Source organism: Kogia breviceps, chromosome 15 (genome assembly GCF_026419965.1).
Source record: "Kogia breviceps isolate mKogBre1 chromosome 15, mKogBre1 haplotype 1, whole genome shotgun sequence".
Lineage (NCBI taxonomy): Eukaryota > Metazoa > Chordata > Mammalia > Artiodactyla > Physeteridae > Kogia > Kogia breviceps.
Window position 1 is genome coordinate 50,343,685 of NC_081324.1, and position 21,979 is coordinate 50,365,663.

The window sequence follows — 21,979 nt, forward strand, 5'->3', positions numbered from 1 at the left end:
ATAAATGGTAACCCTATTTTTCCTGGTGCCTGAAGTAATAAAGAGAACCACATAGGTCGGAAGAGAAGACTACAATTAACAGAACTTCAGGGAATTATTTCTCTTCCTGCATTGCCTTTTTCCTGATCCTATAAATAACAACATTACCTCATGCTGGCAAAGCTGTTCAGATACAAGAGGCAGGCTTGCTCATCAACAGATGCAGAGAAACGCTGCCACCCAACAGCTCTGATTAATCAATATGCCCCTGAGATGGGTGCGTGGGCACAGGCCTCCCTGGGTTTGGCATTTCTGTGCTGGCCCCTACTCTCCGTGACCCTTGCAGGCCTCCTGCTTCTTGTCTCTGTCTGATAAACTAATCACCAAGGGGATCAACTTTCACCTTTCTGTCCCTGCCACAACCATGAACTGAGGAGCTAAAACGCCACACAGACCTCCTGCTTACTGTGGGGAGCACCAATGAAAAATGTAATTGCATCACTGAAAGTCCAGAGAGAAAGGATTACAGCCTGAAATGATGAGTGGGAGGAAGATCCAGAGCCAGAACACATGCACACTGGGCTCAAAGCGTAAAGGCTGTTCACACAGAACCGTGCAGGTAACAGAAAGTAAGGAGATGGTTGGGACTTCCCTGGTGGCGCAGTGGTTGAGAATCCGCCTGCCAATGCAGGGGACACAGGTTCGAGCCCTGGTCCGGGAAGATCCCACATGTCGTGGGGCAACTAAGCCCGTGCGCCACAACTACTGAGCCTGCGAGCCACAACTACTGAACGCCCGTGCACCGCAACAAGAGAAGCCACTGCAATGAGAAGACTGCGCACCAAAACAAAGAGTAGCCCCCGCTCACCGCGACTAAAGCCTGACCCAACGCAGCCAAAAATAAAAATAAATTTATTTTTTAAGAAATCACCTCAAAAAAAAAAAAAAAAGTAAGGAGATGGAACACCAGGATGACAAAGTAAAGGTCAACCATCAAAGCCATCCCTGCAGACATTATTCACGGGGAAAAGAAACCACATCCTATCACACACCCTGCTCAGAAGCAAGGACCGGGGGGAGAAGTACAAACCAGAGCAGACTGTGCAGGGAGAAGGTGGCATTTATCAGAGAGAACCAACAAGGCAGCTTTGAATACGAGAAAGATGGTATGAAAAGGCCACACACACACACAAACACACACGGTAAAGTTCACTAGGACTCCCTCAGTGTGGCCTCAAGGCCTTGTGCACACTGCCACTCGGTCCTCGTGAAGTAGGGCTGTCTCCGCTGTAACTGTGGGGGCTGTTACAGCACAGGGTCCACCGGGCTGAGCTCAGGGAGCACACAGGGCTCAGCCTTCTCACCTCGCCACTCCAGCAATGAGCACAGACCTCATCGATATCCAGTTCCTTTTTACTTCCTGTAAATTTATTTAATTCATTTCTTTAGAGTCATACTTCTTTAGCCAGCCTATCAGAATGTCAATATCTGATTCAGTACCCTCCTTAGGAGGCCATCCTCTTACACCAAATGTCAAGACATTCTTGCACCATCTTCTTCTGCATTGGTAGCAGAAACAGGGTTAGGTGCCACCAAGAAAAGTAGACAGTCCTTGATAACCAGCTTCCTCTCTTAAAGAAACGCCACCACTCACACTGATCAATGGACTTCCTGCCAACAGACTCATCTGTTCATTTGACAAACACACACTGAGGGCCAGGTCTTGTGCTGGGCCCACTTCTGCTCCTGAGAAGCAAATGTGCAGTTTTTTGATGCCACCATGCAGGATATTCAGAAAGTATGGGTCCAAGCTAGGATGACAGTTTCAAAATAAGAATTCCCAAAGTGCATAAAGTAGCTTCTTTAGAATATGTCCATCAACTGTCATTCATTCAAATATCTGAGCGTTTAGAGACAGATAAGTAGACTAATATTAAAAATTAGTTTTATAACTAGTCACACCATACTAAGTATGTATATGAAACTATGTATACACACAAAACCAAGCACGTGTATCTGTATATTATATACTAAATAGACTGTTAAAATGGAAGGAGAGGGGAGTTGTGCAAATCTGTATTGTTTAGAGAAAAAAAGAGGACTAGAGAGAATTTAAAAGTTTATTAAAATGTAGTCTTGTCCCTAATACTTTTAAATAATCAAGAAAAATACTCATTAATCACTTGTATGTTAATGGACTACCACTACCACCACTACTGTAGGTTTAATGGGATGAAAATAAATATAAAATTCAAAATTATAATTATCAATTCATATTTTAAAATGGAGGTTGCTATATAACCCTTGGGTCAACTTCCTAACGTCTGTGTGCGTTATGGAAATTCAGGGAAAAGTAAACATGGGTACTGTACAGTAGCTATAGACCCTCTAGCTACACACACGCATCTTACCCATCACAAGCCTAGCTCTACTGACAACTCTCAACACCAAAACAAGTTTTTTCTCCTAAAAAGAGAGCAAATTTGGTAACACTACTTCCCAGGCTTAAGCACTCAGTAAGAATAACGACAACCATCACACCACTACTTGGATAGCATTTATCACATGCTAAGTACGGTGTGAACCCATTTATTCCTCACAGCAACATGCTAAGTCACATGGGAAAAGTCAACAGAGACAGGACAGGTAAGGAGGGTAAGACAAGAGGGTGGAGAGGGCCAGGGGTGGGGGTACTTCAGACACGCAGTGGGGAGAAGCAAAGGTGGTAAAGAGGGAAAACTCTTCCTGCAGTCTGGCCAAGACTCCCAAAGAGCAGAGAAGCTCGGCGTCCTGAGATACACAAGGACCCCATGTACCACCGACGGCATAGAACTTCACTGCTTTGTCAAGCCAGGCCACAACACCGAGGAACAATGAAGACATGGCCACAAGGGTTATGCAAGTGGCAGGACAGCGGTGGACGTGTTAAAGACCACCCTCCCCCCTACGGATTCCAAACTGTCCCAAACCATGAAGGGCAAAGTATGTAAAAAGCTGTTAATGACACTAAAAGAGAAAGCGGGCACCTGCACATGATTCGAAAATAACAAGGAAAGTGAACACTAACCAGCCCGTGTGGAGCTAGTTACCCTGTATGAGGGCAAGCTTACATGAAAGCAGCTGTTCAAATACCTTCTTCAGTGACTCAGAATCTGCAAAGTTAAGTCCGTGTCATATGATGCACCTGTCAAAATTAGAGCCCCAGACCATGTTCCCTGGAGCCTGTCGATAAAAAGATCTCAAGGCGCCCTCTCTCTGACCTAAATGCTCACTGAAAAGAAAAAAGGTTTTCTGTAAACAAATTCGTCAACTAAGCCCTGTGTGTTTTCATAAACTGAGTTGGGAGCTTAGAGGCCTTACAAAACGCCTTTGACAAGACCCATGTCACAGCCTCTCTGAGCAATTCTTCATCAGCAAATGAAGGATGCCACCATCTGATACCTTCCTACATGCTCACCTGGGAAGATTAATGAAATGCCAGTGTCCAGGCACCGTGAAGATAATGCCAATAATATCTCAAGTTAGCCCTAAAATTCTGTTATCCTCTAAGACTTTGGGAAGAGCCAAACAGAAACAACTGTCACACTTCACTTGACCCTCAGGCTACAGCTCACCAATCAAGAGCAGTAACAGGCCTTTCAGTCTTTTTTTCTTAAAACCAAGCATGGACATATATACACTACCAAATGTAAAATAGCTAGTGGGAAGCAGCCACATAGCACAGGGAGATCAGCCCGGTGCTTTGTGACCACCTAGAGGGGTGGGATAGGGAGAGTGGGAGGGAGACGCAAGAGGGAGGGGATATGGGAACATGTGTATATATATAACTGATTCACTTTGTTGTAAAGCAGAAACTAACACACCATTGTAAAGCAATTATACTCCAATAAAGATGTTAAAAAAAAACAAACAAAAAACAAGTATCAGTTGGGTAAGCAAGCTGCTCCATGACAAAGGAGTTCTAACAACTATGGCACTCAGATTCCAATGATCTACCATGAAAGAGACTGAACTCAGATTCCAATGATCTACCATGAAAGAGACTGTACATCTGCTGAGAGCTATCGTGGTCACTATGTACCTCCCCAAACCATGCTTATAAGAATCCTTTGATGGTGCTGCGGCTTCCTCATTTCTAGAATCATCCCAATGACAATGAATGACCACTCACTGTTAGCATTCACTCCGTCCTTAATAGGGATGACTTGTGGACAAACTAAAATCATGCCAAATTGAGTTTTGGGAGAACAAATAAGTTATTAGTTTTGCTAAAAGTTAAGCATTAAAAAAAATATTTATTTATTTGGCTGCACCGGGTCTTAGTTGTGGCATGCAGGATTTTTACTTGCAGCATGCAGACTTCTTAGTTGTGGCATGCATGCGGGATCTAGTTCCTAGACCAGGGATCGAAGCTGGGCCCCCTGCATCGGGAGCGCAGAGTCTTAGCCACTGGACCACCAGGGAAGTCCCAGCATTTTTGTTTTAAAATAAAAAATTAATGAAAATGGAAAGCATAATGAAATATAAAAATCCTGACTTTTACATTTCTATTTAACAATTTCAAGACCCAATTTAGAGCATTCATTGATCAAGGGAGTGAGAGGAGAGACAGCTAGTACATGGCTGATGCTCTGGCCTCATTGCTGTGTTGTACACAACTGTAAAGGTCAGGCTCTCACCCCCACTAGGCAAACCTCCTTTGAACACTAAACCTAGTATCCTCGAGTTCAGAGTTATTCAGAATGTCAGTTTCTTAAAGGAAAGGCATGACACATCTAAGAAAGCATTTACCCCGCACCCAACTTTCATTTCAGAAAAGGTCACTGAAGTGAGAAGGCTGAGCCAATTAAAATTTTCCTCTTACAGGGTTATTTCCTCCTGCACAAACCCAAGGGAGCAGAGAAACCTGAACAGCTTGAACATGCTTCCCTACATGTAGGACCGTAACCCTGAGCTTGAAAGAAAAACACACTAACAGCAGACTGGATTGCACAGGAGATTGATCTACATTTTTAAGAGAGCAAGAGAAAAAAAGAGCAATGTCACTGAAGGTACGTGAGCCTGAATGCAAAGAAAAACAGTCTCAAAGTAATGGGAAGAAAATTGACTTGGACATGGGTTTAAATAAGTCAGATCCTGGAGAGCTTTCTGTGTTGTGTTTCAGTTGTAAACCATTAGTATAATCTTTTAAATGCAATTTCCATAAATAAAGGTAAGGAGCCCTCGGATTTAAGAAGGCACTTCATGAAGGAAAGAAATTATTGGGGAAGTAATATATTCTCCACTGCCAACAAAAAATTAGTGAACACATCACCTCTGTGCTCATGAAAGCATTCCTAGGCAAAAATCTTCCAAAGCACTTGTGGGATTTTTTGGTGCTGAGAATGCCTGGTTAACTGAGGGCAGAGGTTATTAAACCTCACATTGCTGCACTACTAGCTACTGGTGAGTCTGTGGGTGGTAGACCTCATACCAGTCACCTTCTTTCATATTCATTATTAATTTCTTATAAAATTTTCATTTTTCTTCAGATCGTCATGCCCTCAGGCAAGCAGACAAAAAAGGAAATGCAAAGAGAAGCAGAACCCCCTCAAAGGCCAAGACATATTGTGTTTCTGGAATGAGACAGCCTGGCCTCACTTGCTGGGTGACCTCAGAGGTCACGTGAAGCCCGCTAAGATCCCTGTTTATCTTTCCTGTAAGATGCAGGGGATGATTTTCTATCTCTGTCACAGGCTTGTTCTGAGGATCAAATGGGATGGTGTGTGTGAAACCTCTGGCACAGGACCTAGACACATGCATGAAAAAGTAATACCAGCTACTACTATTTCAAAGCCTTTGCTGTCCTTGACATTTCGAGCAATAACTTGTGTATAAATCAACCGTCAGCCAGGATGAACATTTGGAAACAGATTATTAGTAATTCCAGAGATGGAAAAACAACGTATCTTGTGTTCTTTAACTAAGATGCTCCCAAGGGCTCCTGTGCCTTCAGCTCAGGGTGCAGCATCTCGTTTCAAGGGACCCCAGCCCTGCTTCACCCACAGCTGCAGAACAGAAGGTAACTGACTAACACCCGGGGTTCCTGGAAGAGGCTCCCACAGCAGTGATGCAATGCAAGGCACGAAAACAAGATGTTACTCGGCCCTAGGACATTCGGGCTCCTTGTGATACTACCCCCCACCCAAGTGAGAATTGTAGACTCCATCGACAGAAGGCTTTGTTTTTAAAAAGATGGGGAAGGCACAGTACCTCTAATCGTTGTATGCGTCCCTTGAAAAACATAAAGAGGGAAGAATTTGGATAAGCAGCTTCTTTTTTGAGAAGAATTTCCTTCGCTTCGTCCAGGCCTGCTTTGTTATCACTGCCATCCAGGGCAAAAAACGGGCGGACTACAGTATGATACCAGAGCAGCGCTAATCTAAAGGAAGAGGGAGAGAAACCGTGAGTGACAATGACTTTTCTTAAAGTGTTTCCACTCCTTAAAAAAAAAAAACCAGTGTGTGCTCCTCCAATACACACTCCTTCCAAAAAGCTCACTAGGCCGTCTCTGAAGAAGTAAAATCGGTATCGCTCCCCATCTTAGTTTTATCAGTAATTGGAAAGCCACAACTTTAGAGCACAACATATAAATCAGCATACTCCCATGGGATAAGAGAGTAAGGTGACAGAAGCAAGTAGCTCTTCTGAGGCTTCTAGATGGATTGCTGACGGTATCATTTATGTACATCTCTGAATTCTACATCTTACTCATCAACGTGTAAATTAGAAACAGTAATTGGTTACCGTGAATTTACTATCCCCTTAAAATTACTCTTTGCATTACTTTTTACAAAAGGAAAGTGTTTTCGCTAGTGTTCACAAAAGTTAGAGTGTAAGCCTCAGACTCAATTTAAATATAGGAACCACAGGCAAAATTGTGAAAGGACCGGGTGAAGGGCCCTTTCTCTAGCCACTGAGGCTGTTCAATTTGAAAACCAAACAAATAAGTTACTTAAAATTCTCCCACTTCAAAAGTGTCCCTTTCAAAAAAAAAAAAAAGCCACGTTAAACTAAGTAAACAAAATAGATTCCCTGGGATCAGCTTTAACAAACAGACAAAAATGTTTAACCAACACAATATTTTCATGTAAATGTATGCTTCCAGCATGTGCATAAATTTGATCCTCTTCTGGAGATCAGACTAATTTACATTATTATTAATGGAATTCATTCCTTTCTCAGAAAACATTATTAAAAAAGACAAATTATCACAAGTTACAAATCTGTTAAGTCAAATTAATAAAGGACCATTGTGTAATGAGTTTGTGGAGGCATGAATATTTTTGCAATAAGAAATAAATGACCTTTTTAATAGCTACCAGCTGATTAAGAGTTAACATCCAAATTCCTCAATACTGACATAAGCAGAAATACAGCACACTAAGGTTCTCTGTGATACCAAAATCTTTGGAAAAATTCTGATAAGTGGTGTAATGTCAAAGGACATCCAGTATTTGATAAAAATTATTCTAACTGCAAATGGTAGTAGATATTTACCAGATTGAAAAAAAATCACATCAATTTTAACTTATGAGGAAATGGGTGAATCCTTGCTCTGGATGGTTATAATGGCTTCTTCACACTTTTTGGTTTAAATAATTATCATTTAAGTTTAGTCTGAACAACAATAACCCAATTTAGTTGAACACCACAAACTATCCAAGCCACATATAAGAGACCAATGGACCAACCAGAATCATCAAGGAAAATTACCCAACATGAGGGTATAAGAATAGAAACTTCAGAATCACAGTAGAGTCTTATGTAATGTATATCCCCTTAAGTCCAAAAATCAGGATTATCAATCTCAGCGACTGGTCAGGGTCACAAAAACTGTTTATAAATCATGATCATTCTGCATGTTTAAAATACAGGACTCAACAAAAAAATACATTTAAAAATTTAAAAAGAAAAGAAAAAATGGTCAAGGGAGACTTTCCACAAAAATAAATAAGTGAATAAATAAAAATAAAATAAAATACAGGCCTCATGAGACTTAAGAACAGTGCTCTGGTCTCTAAAGTCAACTTATAAACACCACCAAAAACATGGTCCTTGGCATTGCACTAAAAGACAGAAAGGCATGGCAGCATGTCAACCAACCAAGCATTTTACCTGAAGTTTCCTATAAAGGTTTTGATTGTCGTTCACTTACTTTCAACACTATATTATCTACCAAAGCATTGCAATATAGCTACTCACGTAGCTAAAGGGGCCTTCATGTCCTTACTTTCGCTTGCATACATCAGTGAAGAAAGCCCCTGTAGGCGGTCTCCAGGAAAACCCAGCAGGTTGATGATTTTGAGCAGGTTTGGGGGCACCATGGATATGCAAAGGTGAAAAAGGCCATATCCAAAGCTCACAGCACCTTTCAGTCTGTTTAGAGACTCCTCAGACACCCCTTCAGCCACAATGTGATTATCATTTGCAGCGTCAGAAGTCAAGGGCTCTTCCGTTAGCTTCTTCTGATACAGCTCCTGGAGGGCATTGATGTCCAAATAGCATTTATTGTAAATCTTCCAGGCTTTCCTAAGGATCCACCCACCTTTTATATATGCTATAAAGAGAAGGGGAGAAAAGCACGAAAAAATAAGTATTCAAAATAATTCTCCCACATTAATAAAGATATTGAAGAATGACCTGAAACAACAAAATTTTAAAAAACAATAAAAATTATTACCCATCATGAAACCTTCTGTTCTTCATATGGCTTAAATTCCTTATTTGTTGTCTGTTTCCCTTTACTAGTCTGGATGACCACTTGGCAAGAGCCATGTATTATTTTGTTCATTGTATCGAGTCCCTCACGCTGAGGTGAGGACATAGCATCTAATATCTGCTGAATGAATGAATGAATGAATGCAAGCATCATTTGAATCTGATTTTTTTCCCACGTATTCTGTGAAACCCTCTACCACAACCCTGAACTACCTGAACTATGGCACTTTCCGGATAAAATTCTTAAGTTTGCGTACCTTGTGTTTCATCCCTCCTCAAGAGCAACTTCTAAATCTAAATTTGCTGCTAAATTTAGACCCAAGCACCGAGACTTGCCAAAAAATAAAACAAGCAAAACAAAACAATATTTATCGGTGAACAAATGGCCAGTTTATTAACAAAAAAGTCATTAGCGTTAAATGCCAAAATGCAAAGAATCCCCAATGCATCTCTATTCAATGTCTATTAGTGGCTTAACCACACCTAGCTAGGCTGGGCTTTATCTGGTTTATGACAATGGAGCTCCCCCACTGCCCAGCCTAGAGAGCTCCAGTGAAGGAGGGTGGCAAAGCAGAAGCTATTCACACCACAGGGTGAAAATCTTTTTTCTTTTTTCTTTTTTTTTTTTGGCGGTACGTGGGCCTCTCACTGTTGTGGCCTCTCCCGTTGGGGAGCACAGGCTCCGGACGCTCAGGCTCAGCGGCCATGGCTCACGGGCCCAGCCGCTCCGCGGCATGTGGGATCTTCCCGGACCGGGGCGCGAACCCGTGTCCCCTGCATCGGCAGGCGGACTCTCAACCACTGCGCCACTGAGCCTGCGTGTCCGGAGCCTGTGCTCCACAACGGGAGAGGCCACAACAGTGAGAGGCCCATGTACCACAAAAAAAAAAAAAAAAAAAAATCTTGTTTTTAAAGCCACTTCCTTTATTTCCCGTTAGGCCAATTTTCTTAACATAGCCACCTCGAGGATGTGTGCCACAAAGGCAAAGGTAGAGATAAACCTGGGATTTACCCTGCTCCACGCCCCACGGGCCCCTCTCAGGTCTGAGTCCTGCCTTACCCTCTCCTGCGAACATCTTTCCCTTCTGATGAGGAAGGGAAAGGGGGCGTCGATAGATCTGTGCTTGTCTGAGTGCATCGCCACCACATATCTGGGGGAAAGGTCCTCCACAGGGAGTTTTCTGTAAAACAGTTCTCTAGTAACTATAGAGGAGAGCTTGTCCACTTGGCACCGTTACCAATATGGTACCGATACTCTGACCTCAAAGCACAACAGAAGACAACATGAACTGTGTACCAGGCTTCTAGGCCCTTTAGAACAGCAGGGAAAGAAGTTTTTAAATTTATTTTTGAATGACATAAAATATATAACATAAAATCTGATTTATAAAAGTCCAATCCTGAATTGAAAGTGATCTAAGATTATATGGCATGTGCAGAAAAGAATTAACATAGCAGGCCTATTGCTCTCCTTTGAAAGGCCTGTTTACAAGGTTGGCCCTTGGCTGGTATCTGGGAACTTGGATTTGGGAGGGATCCCATCATTCCCAGAAACGGTAAGAGGGGCTCACTGTGCCTACAGTGTGCATGAACAATGCTTTATGTGGACGCCTGCTTTCCTTCTGGAAGTTTGGGTATGCACCAGGCAGGGGTGTCCCCAGTAAAAACTACGGATGCTGAGTCACTAACCAGCTTCCCCAGTTGGTTACATTTCACAGGTGTCGTTATAATTCACTGCCAGGAGAATCACGTGCATCCTATGTGGCTCTTCTGGGAGAGGACCCCGGGAAGCTTGGGCCTGACTTTTTCTGGTCTTCATCCCTGTGCCTTTTCCCTTTTCTAATTTTGCTTTGTATCCTTTCACTGCAACAAATCATAGCCATGAGTATGACTATCTTCTGAGTCCTCCTAATCACTGGTCTTGGGGACCCCTGATCCATTAACTCAAGCTACTATCTTAATTAAAGTATCAATTTACTGGCAAACGATGACCATATCTCCTATGGGATCACAATTCAAAACACAACCATCCCACAAGTTCTGGGTGATGAATGTCCTGTAGTCTAAGTGCACTGAAAAGATTGCTATATGACAGGATAAAGAAGTAAAATAAACCACTCTACAAAAGCTTTGCTGGAGGGGGGGGGGCGGTACTATTTGTATAATTTATTGTTATAAAAGTAATACATATCTGAAACAATTTATTTTTATTCAGTTCAATTTAAAAATATTTACTGTGCTAATATTACTTTTAGGCACTGTTCTAGGAGAATCAAGGAGAAATAATCCTTAATAATAAATAATCCTTAATAATAAAGAATCTAGGAGAAATAAGACATAGATCCTGCCTTTAAGAGGCTCAGTGACTTTCCCCCTCCTAAATGGAAGTATTGTGGGAAAAAGAGAGGTTTGAGAAAGCCTTGACACTTCTTTGTATGCTAGCAAAGTGTTTGGGTTAATCCAATACACCCACAGACAAGAAAGGTGACTCTCACTTAGGATCCAAAAAAGCCAAAGATTGAATAGAAAAACAGAAAAAGACCAAGAAAAAGGAAACTAAAATATATAGTCCTGAGAACACAAAAGCAATTGAATCTAATTGAAAAGAAAGAATAATTGGCTACAGATAAAAAATGAAATAAAAAGAGGAAAAGTAAAACTGCAAAACCCTAAAAATGTCAGTGAGCTACTAAGTTCCTATCACGTGCCTAGGACTGTGCTTGGCACCTGAGGGACACAAATGAACGATAAGACATAAATCTCAGCCCTCCAAATGCCCAATAAAATTAGAAAATAAAAGTGAAAAAAATGTGTGTAACATAAGACTATATATGCATATGTTTATTTATATTGTCCACTGGGTCATACATAGAAAAACGAAAACAATGTTGAGATTATGAGTGAACTGCCCTTTCTTTACTTCCTTTTTGACAGTCCATTGTTTTCTATGTAATAAGCACATACATAAACTTTAAAATGCAAAAGAAGTATTGCAGGATTTCAGTAGAAAACTTTACTCCCTCCTGTCTCCAAGCTTAACTGGAAATTTAAGGGAAAAAATTCACTCCATTTTATCCTGTATTTTCCAGGCTACTGTCACTTTATTGAGGACGCACTTAGGGAAATGCAGCATTCCAGGGGACAGCAACAGGAGTGTAAGTATGAAGGGGCAGATGGAAAGCTGTTCAGAGGCAGGTGAATCAGGGGACAGGCTGGGCCAAGGATCGGTGCAAGGATGATGCACCCAGTGGCATCCAGCTAAGGCAAGGACACCTGCTCGGGAGGAGCAGGGCCTCCCTAAAATTGGAGTTAAAGGGACTAGTGTTAGGGAAACAAGCTGTAGTAATCCAGATCTCAGGTGAAGAGTTCCAGAAAAGAATGGCAGCAATGGAAGCAAACGTAAAAATCCATTAATGTCGACTGTTTTGAACACAGTTAACAAAAGGAAAAGAAAACCAACATGGTAAAAATCCATTTTTACAGAATAAAAATGAAACTAATTCAACATCTTTAATTTCTTGCCTAAGATAAGAGCTTAGATGTTAACACGTATTTTAAAAGCACATGTTCACGTCTACAGTAAGAAGCTTTAAAGCCCTGAACTTGAGCCGGGTAAATAGAACTCAAAGTTTTGACTAATCGAAGATTAGAAACTGAGATGTGTACAAAGGACCTAGAGAGAAACAGATTTTGTTCTTACCATTTTTTAAGTTCAACTCTGCACTGAAACAGGTCCCAGGACTCACCCTACTCCATGTCCCAAATGCGGTGACCGAAACATCTGAGCGCAGCCAGACTTCGACGGGAAGAACAGAGGCTGTGTGAGGACCGCGTGGAGAAGCTGCGCTCCAGGCCCACAGCACCGCGGCCCCAGTGAGAGGGACGCTTAGTCAGCTGATGCCCAGCAACGTGGCCAGGAGCAGCCTCTGCCCAACAAGCGGAGAAAACAGTTGAACACAGGGCCCCTCAATCTGCACAGGCTTTCATAGGCTCCTCTGAAACATCAGACATAAAACTTTCAACCACCATGACTGCGTCCCCGGAGGAATGCACAGAGAGCAGAAAACCACAGACCGTCTGCCCTCCCCTGTCAGGGGCAGCCTCAACCAGCCAGAGATGCAGGAGAGATGGGAAATCCTGTCCCCATAACGGGGGTGGGAGTCCTCCCCTAGAAAGGGCAAGAGTTGTCAGGAAAATTAAAATATCAAGTTACACTAAATGGATCCTGGAATAAATGTTGTAATTCTTTTTTTTTTTCTTTAGCAGGGATTGTGTCTGGTGAGAGGCCCTACCATAGCATTCTGTCTGTTTGCTTGTCCTGGATGAGGCTGGTTAGTCCTATAATGGAAGGGAAGTTCAGCCTTGGCTTCCTTGTGACCCACATAACAGACTTCGGGAGAAAAAAAAAAAGATGATTTAGTTTTCACTAGTCAGCCCACCTCCTCATTATTACCTTTACCCTCAGGCAACAGACTTCTGATAGACTCACTTCTCCAATCCCAACTATTCTTGGGGTTTCCTAGGGCTCAGTATCATGCATCTCATTCCTGAATGACATCACTCTTCCTCCATCCCTCTCTTTAATTCACATTTATATACCCACCATGTGTTAGGCAAAGGCAGCATATCAGGTGCCAGGGACACAGAGAAGACAACGGACTTCCATTCTCTATAACCCTGCTCAGGTTCAGGATCAGGGATCCTTGACCTTCCCAGCAGAGCTTAGGAATTGCTCATTCCTTGTGCAACCTCTCCAACTAACTTACATGTCTAATGTCTAGTGGTGAAAGTAGCACCCTGAATGAGAATTTAGTCCTCTTCCTCCCCCACTAAACTGTCAGTACCCTCAGGGCAAGAGCTACATCTCATTCATCTCTAGACCATTAGCATCTATCACCTTCCAGAATCTGACACATAGTAAATGCTCAATAAATGTGGAGGAAAAAAAAAAGACAGAAGGTAGACACACAGTCCTTGCCCTCAAGAAGTTTTCCATCTGTTACTATGGGCAGGCATGTAAATACAGATGTGTACAGTTAGTTGTATGACGACTGCTCTAACTGGCTATGGACAGGGTCCAAGCAGAGTAACAGAGGCCATATGATGAAGTCAGTGAGGAAGGAGAACATGAAGGTAGTAGACCCAGGCTGCACCTGGGGAGGCACAAGAGAAAGACAAAAGGGGTTCCAAACTGAGAGGGCAGCGCACACCAAGGCCCAAGGCGGCAGGGCCTCAGAGACCTGCAATCAGACCTGCCGAGATAGAGGCGGTGGCGGCGAGGTAGGGGGCAGGTTCTTCCACGCCATCCGAGGAAGGAATCTGCACTATTCCTTGTAGGCGATGTTGCAGAACAGCTAAGTGTCTGAAGCACAGGTGTAACAAGGTTTAGAAAGAGCGCTCCAGGGGCATCATAGAGAATGTGGCCTGGAGAAGCATCTGGGCCTGGAGAAGCATCTGGCCCAAGAGGAGGCTGTTCTACTCTCCCGGGGGCTCATTCCATAGGACAGAAGGCGCACGTGTGCACGGGGGCTGCGGGACAAGGCCCCGAGAACCTCGGATTTCTGGGCCATTGGGAGGCTGGTGGTTCATGTGACCAAATGAAGGTGAAGGGGAAACTGTGAATGCTAGGAATTCAGATATGAAATGAGAAGCCCACAGCTCAGGTCCTGGTTCTGTCATCACTGTGTAAACCTGTTCAACCTCAAACACATGATCCAGCCTCAATGGCCTCACCTGTGAAACAAGGAAAACAATCTCATTTGAGGAAGACTTACTGAGCGTATGTTATGCCAAGAATAGTAAGACATGGGGCCGATCTTCAAGCCCAAAGGAAATATAGGAAATACAAACAAGGTGCCAAAAGCCATCAAGTCAGTTTAAAAATAAATATTTTTTGTTACGAAAGTAATTCACATGTGCTCACTGCAAACAACAACAACAACAACAAAGACCTTTAGATAATATAGTAAATTAAAAAGTAGTATAGGAGGGACTTCCCTGGTGGTCCAGAGGTAAAGAACCCGCCTTCCAATGCAGGGAACACGGGTTCGAACCCTGGTCCGGGAACTAAGATCCCACATGCCGCAGGGCAACTAAGCCCTCATGACCCAACTACTGAGCTCGTGCACCTCGACAAGAGCCCGCGCACCACAACTACTGAGCCCACCCACCCTGGAGCCTGCACACAACTAGAGAAGAGAAGAGGAACAAAAAACCGCACGCCACAACTAGAGAGAAGCCCACACATCACAATGAAGAGCCCAAGCGCCACAGTGAAAGATCCCGTGTGCCACAACTAAGACCCAACGCAGCCAAAAATAAATAAAATAAATAAGTAATAAATAAATTTTTTTAAAAATAGTATAGGAAAATAGAGAGAGAGAATGGGGTAATTCACTATAAAGAAATTCAAATGAGACAAAGTACAGGAGCTCTTTCGAAAGTTGGAAGCACTAACAAATTCACACAGACTCACTCCTACCTGGAGCTCAGGTGAGTGTGTACCCACACCCACTTCTGGGCCACCTGATCAAGGGGTGGGGGAAGACCACCTACAACAAACATCTCCAAGGAGGGGTTGTTCCAAAACAATTATCCATCAACAAAGTTTAAGAAACGGATCCCAACAAAGAGTACATTTTTCATAGTTTTATAACCTAGAGGGTTTCTGAAAGGCAAACAAAGCACATTTTTAGTCATGTCTGTTTGTTTGAGACAAATATTGAGCTATTCATAAGGCAAATGACCACTACATGTGTTTATTAGAACCTGAGGTTTTCATGTCTGTCAATTTCCTTTCACTATCAATATTACATTCAATAAATTATATGGCATCAGGAAGAACCAAGAGTGCTGTTAAAAATCTATGATATGTAAAGCAACTATACTCCAATAAAAATTAATAAAGAAAACAAAACACAAAAAAAATCTATGATAAACAGGATTAAATAGCTGATTAATATCAACTTTTTAGGAGAATAGGAAAAGGTCACGAAGATAATTTGTGAAGGAAATACAGTTTATGGGTAAAATATAAAATTAAGTTCAGCTTCTCTAAAACAACAACAAAAAACAAAGAACATGGGACTGTCCAAGAGAAATTGGTTAAATAAATTATGGCACATTCACATGATAAACTAATGCTTTTAAAATTATATTTTGAAACTCTGAGCTATAGGAAAAATATGTGAATTATAATCTAAAAGGGAAAAGTAGGATACAAAACACCACAGATTCAATTTTTTAAAGAAAGAGAAAGATAAAAACAGAACATTTGCAATAAAGAGTGATTTTCTCCAAGTAGTGAGATTAGAAATGACTTGCTTTTTCACTATTTTATATTTTCCAAATTTTCTAAAGCAATATTTAGTAATTTTACAGTCAGAGTAATTTTAAAAATAAATAGTACTAACTGATGATTCTGAATTTCATGAGAGCAGGGACCATGGCCTGGACTTGCTCATGGAACACAGTGCTTAGCATTGTATGTGCTCTATCATTATTTGTTGAATGGACCCATGAATGAACATGTGAAGGACAGGTTAATAGAAAGTTTCCCTGATATCCTTTACCCTGATTCCCCAAACACTTTACTACATTTGATTTATCCTTTTCTCTCAACAGATATTTTCTTAATGGCTAAAATTAGGTCCTTAGAAAAGTCCTTGAGCCTCAGGAAAAAGTAGTCCACGATCACAGAAAACACCTGTCTTGAGTTCCTGTCTTGACCAAAGAGGTCCAGCTCTTCCCGCTACTCTTTTACGTATATGTGAGTGTGGCACTCCAAACGGGGGATCTTACATCACTGTGTTATCGAAGATTCACATGAGCTTTGAGCTCTCAACCATATAAGTAAGATAGTTATTGGGAGAGTTCTGAGATGAGACTTAAAGAGAAAAAAAAATTGGATCAAAAGGAAAAGGCCACAATACAACCATAAAGCACATTTTAAAAGAAGATAATTACTAGGAAGCCCACATTTTGGAGGTTACAATAAAAGTTAATTCTACTTCTGACTTGAGCCAAAGAGAAGAAACCTCAAGTATGAGATGGAGACAGAGAGAGACAAGAAAGAAAGAAAAGGGACAGGAAAATTGGCTGCCGGTAATCCAGAAAGAAAAGTGTATGTTATGACTTAGCAGCAACATACACTTTTCCATCATAGGCTTGGAAGAAAATGCTTTTCTCATTGTGAATTTTAGTCAATTTCCTTTTTGAATTTTCACTCTTTCAAGTAAATCCTATCTACCAAAGAGGCAGGTTTCTGCCATCAGCATCAGAGACATAAAACCACATAAAAGGAAGAATTAGTGAGTGTCAAAGTTAATCTTACAGAGAGCTCTGAGAGCCTCAATTCCAGTCTATGCCACTCAAGATATTAAAGCTACAAAATCCTGGAAAACATCTGTCTTGGGCAAACTAAGTAAGAAATCAGTTTATATTCCTCATTAAGGGTTGTTAAAATGTAGGTCATTCAAGTATGTTAGGAAGTCTTTAGTACGCACTCAGGCCTTCAATGACAATTTTCTGAGTAACTTAAACTGGTTATATTTCACTTTAAAGGGTTATTATCACAACTTGATTCCCACAAAGAAAAAAAAAACCCATCAATCTATCAATCTGTCTAAGGCACTGGTAATATCTCTAAGTATGACAGACTATCTGGATACAAGAGGACAAAACAGATTTTGGAACTAAAACTTCTCTACTAAACACACATTAAGCACTTGTGGTTTCAATTTCTCAATTTCTCAAATCAGAATCACGCCCCAAAGAGATGCCACATGTTTTCAAAGGCTGAAATACGAGGCGTTCTTAATTAATTAATTAATTAAAGGTATTATAAATTGTGTCCACTGAATAGCAAAAGCCATTAAAAACAATGCTTCAGCATACCTGACAATTCTTGCTTTACAAATGAGAGCACAGCCAAGTAAACTTGACAGTCAGCTATGATTATCTGCCTCTGAAGCCGATCAACCATAGAAGGGGTGGATTTTCGGACATCAACCTGTTTGTTGGGAAGAAAGTACACACCGATAAATCACACTCAAGAACAATATTCCTTCCAAACAGCTATTACTTTATAGTGCAAAATAATTTCACGCAGGGAGTGTGAAACAGCAGTTGCTGAAATCCAAGACCAAATTTACACTCTGAACCTGGTAGTTCTATCCTCACCCATTAAGTGCAGCTTTGTTTTGTTAACAATACATTGATAAGAGGCTTGTAACTCAAAGACAAATACTCTAAACTACAGAAACTGAGTTCACCGGAAACATGAAAACCCACACACAACTTCGGAGTTTTACCTTTTTGAAAACGTAAGTTCTTACTTATCCAAAATTTAAAAATCACTGAAGGTACAAAACATTGCCCCAGGTAAACAACCTGAAAAGCCACTTTGCAGCCATCTGCCTTCAGGAAGGACTGATAGTATTAGGGTTCATTCCTTTGGTGCATGCAACCGAGGTGTGAGGGTTGGAAACTGATTACATGTTAGTTAAGGAGAAAACACCCTGGAATTAAAAATTATCTTTGAATGAATCACAAATTGAACTTGAAATTTAAGTCATAATCCCTAAAGGTGATTACCTCTATAAAATATGAAAAAGTAAAACCAAAAAACCTACTTTTTAATAAGATTTTGGTTTTCATTGTAAAGAATGCTAAACAAAGAAAATTCGCTCTGAAATAGAACAGTGCATTCTTAAACTTGAACAAAATAGGTTAGTTTTCATATGCTTTCACAGTGATATAAGAAATGATAGGATTTTTCCAAATATGACAAAAGTATACATAGTATACATGACAAAATGGCTGGCTTCTCTTTTTTCTAGATTAGCAGAATTCACCATGGTCACTATTGTTCCTGATCTAGTTCCAGCACCCATTACCCTGTTTGCTTAAGCAAATGTCAATCTATTGATGCTTCTGTTTTTCTCTGCTTATAATAACATCTACTCTGCAAGGCTGTTGGAAGGGCTAATGAGATACTGTATGTGAGAATGCTTTTTAAATTGCAAGGACCCATTACAAATGTTGATTATTAATATATGTGCTGGGCCTGGTACTAGATACCGAGCACAGGCATGTAAATTAGCTTACAGTCTAATGAGGGAACGCTGATGACCATGTAATGCAGTAAATGCTCTGAAGGATGAAGTACAAGGAACTATGGGAACCTGTAGGAGACACACTAATAGGCTTGGGGGCTCAGACAAGAGTCTCTGGAGAAAATGACATCTAGGAAGAACTAAAGAATGGATATGAACCAGGTCAAGAGGCAGACGAATGTTCCAGGCAGAGGAGAAGTCAATGACAAGTCAGCTACATTAAGGAGTTTGGATTTTAGTGCAATGGCAGTGGTAGGGGCCGGGGACACTGAAAATGAAATCAGTGATGTATAATTCGCATCTTAGTGACTGTATTTTTTTTTTTTTTTTTTTTTTTTTTTTTTTTTTTTTTTTTTTTTTTTTTTGCGGTATGCGGGCCTCTCACTGCTGTGGCCTCTCCCGTTGCGGAGCACAGGCTCCGGACGCGCAGGCCCAGCGGCCATGGCTCACGGGCCCAGCTGCTCTGCGGCATGTGGGATCCTCCCGGACCAGGGCACGAACCCGTGACCCCTGCATCGGCAGGCGGATTCCCAACCACTGCGCCACCAGGGAAGCCCTTAGTGACTGTATTTTGGAGAAGAACTACAGAACAGTGAGACTGGAGGCAGAAACGCCAGTGAGGGTTTGTCTTAGGCAAGTGGAGATAGTGGCTGGCGGCCCAGGGCATTGGCAGGGAAAGTAGATGAATTCAGGACGTATTTAACAAAGAGTCAACAGGACTTGGTCACTGACTGATGTACAGTTTGGAGAAATGAGAAATCAAGGAGAACTGTGGCTCTTCTGGAGTGTCAGGAGACAGTACTCTGGGCCCATCAGTGGCTCCCTCATGGCTGACACCATAAGCAAGAGCAGAGGTGAAGCCACCTGCAGTGACATAAAGCAGAAATGACAGGTGGCTTTTCCTGACTGTAACTGACAGACTGGTTTGTCAACTAAACAAGTGACACATGTGACTCCCCTGGGTGCTCCAGAAACATCAGAGGTAGGAGGATGCCTCCCAAAGTCTAAAACTTTTGCACTGAAAGGTGAAAGAAAAATCAGGAAAAGTGGATTATGATATCATTGTGACTTTATTTATAACCAAAGGCTGGGGAGCCCTGGGCTTTAAAAGGAGGTAACAGCTAAATTCCTGAATTATGCCAATGCAACATATCTGAAATACATATATGAAAGCCTACAAAAGCCCTTGCAGCATGGTCCACTGTGGAAGAAGATAATTTTAAGATACCAAAGGAATATGCACTGAAAAGCTCTAATGATTAAAGGGGGTTCTATTGCTTTAAGAAACATGCTTTACATAATCAAAAGCTGTAAGAAACATTTATTGCTTTAGCCATGTTCTAAACACCAAAAACCAAGTAACAATGTTCTAAGTAAGCAGCACATAGTTCATAACTTAAAGACATAGTACTTACATTCTTCTTAATTTTATTCTTGATTGTTTCAATTACTCCAACCTCTTCACTTTCACACAGCTTTTCTGTGGTTTTTAAATCATCACATGCCAACTGCATTTTTTCTTCCTCAAATGTCATCATGGCATTCTTCCAAGAAAGAAAGAAGGAAAGAACGAATCAGTAAGTGTCTGAAAATTTAGGCCAATTTATTACAACACAACTCCAAACTAGGCGGAAAAACCATCTAAATGATTTATTGCCAGTAAAAGAATCAGAATGTTACAGCATACCCTATTTATTAAAAAAACAACAACTATAATCTCAATACGAAATAAGAACATATCTCTATTACACCAGCATGAAAAAATGTATGGTAACAAATGTCCTTGCTATTACTGTTCTACATTTTTTTGTTACTATACACAGTAACAAAAAAAAATTATACAATTTCTGACTGGTCCACTTAATTCAGTTTTTAGAACAAAGACTCACTGAAAGCACTTTCTACCCACGCATGGATCCCTGGGTTCATCAAGGACAGCACAAAACGCTAATGAAACATCAGCTAGCAGGTACTACTTTGAAAATTATCAATCTTTTCAGGGACAGCAATTCCAATGGGCTCACTTGTAAGGAACTCATTTTTTATTGTCCCCAGTGAAAAATTCCACTGACAGCTTGTTTCCAAGCACCTGATCCTGGTAGATTTTTTCAGATCACATTTGACTGGTAGAAATGATCCCCTGCTTTGTGACCACCTAGAGGGGTGGGATAGGGAGGGTAGGAGGGAGGTGCAAGAGGGAGGGGAGATGGGGATATATGTATACATATAGCTGATTCACTTTGTTATACAGCAGAAACTAACACACCATTGTAAAGCAATTATACTCCAATAGAGATGTTAAAAAAAAAAAAAAATCCCTTCTCTGCTGAAAACCTGCTACTCTCTCCCAGAAGAACTGAGGTTTCTGAGATGAACAGGTTACAAGGGCAGAGACAGGACACCAGGTTCTTGGAAGGACCTAATTAAAGGCATCCAATTTTCTACATTGCCCAATTTATTTTAAAACCTAACTGCAACCTATTCTCTCAATTTCTAAATATTAATATTCAAAAATGCAAAAGTAACCGATAAACTTTAAATCTGCTAATTTAACTTGTCTTCCAATCCACATTTATTCAATAATTTTAAAGCAAACCTTTATTATCCAAAGTCTGACTTTTTTTTTTCAACTCTAATGCAGTTTTAATTTTTGGAAAGGTCTTTCAATTATACTTTTATTTTAAAAAGGATTTTGGTTGGAAAAAATATAATACTCTAGAAGATATAAGCATTTCATCTTTAAAATTAGGGAAGGGTATCTCATAAGTGTTGGTTAATAGGTAAAAATTTTATTCCAGTTTTAAACTGTAAAAGATCTTCTACAATAGTGTATCTGTACAGCAGGTAACCACTAAAAGACATACATTATGTATTTGTTTCCCTCCCACCAAAACCTCTTCCCACATCAACTTACCAAAAAACTGACAAAGCTGGCTCCAAAACTCATTAATGGGCTACGATTTCTGTTAAGAAAACAAAATAGTTTTTATTGTGAAATTTTATTTTAAAAGCATTTGCTATATCAGGATCACTATATATTCCCAATAATTGGACAGAAGTTGTTAAGGTCTTCAAGCCAATTAAATTACCCTAAGAAAAAAGTAAAAGAGGCAAGAAGTTCACAG

The 21,979-nt window shown here is 40.9% G+C and overlaps 1 protein-coding gene and 1 long non-coding RNA gene across 7 annotated transcripts in view; one reads left to right on the forward strand and one right to left on the reverse strand.

Moving 5' to 3' along the window:
* TTC39C (tetratricopeptide repeat domain 39C) overlaps window positions 1-21,979 on the reverse strand; it is a 111,866-nt gene that overhangs the window by 41,506 nt on the left and 48,381 nt on the right. For 4 of the 6 annotated variants that reach the window (XM_059040923.2, XM_059040924.2, XM_067015206.1 and 1 more), the window contains exons 2-6: window positions 21,769-21,817; window positions 20,270-20,398; window positions 17,635-17,749; window positions 8,224-8,578; window positions 6,232-6,400 (exon numbers count right to left, since the gene is read on the reverse strand). In XM_059040923.2, the coding sequence (XP_058896906.1) occupies window positions 6,232-6,400; window positions 8,224-8,578; window positions 17,635-17,749; window positions 20,270-20,398; window positions 21,769-21,817 (817 nt within the window). Of the gene's footprint in view, window positions 1-6,231; window positions 6,401-8,223; window positions 8,579-8,701; window positions 8,853-9,799; window positions 9,902-17,634; window positions 17,750-20,269; window positions 20,399-21,768; window positions 21,818-21,979 lie in introns of those variants that run through there. The other 2 variants (XM_067015207.1, XM_067015208.1) reach the window with 2 other exon arrangements.
* On the forward strand, window positions 4,794-12,962 carry LOC131742738 (uncharacterized). Its single transcript, XR_009331529.2, has 4 exons — window positions 4,794-5,030; window positions 5,511-6,423; window positions 11,829-11,894; window positions 12,472-12,962. It is a non-coding gene; the product is annotated as an uncharacterized lncRNA (long non-coding RNA).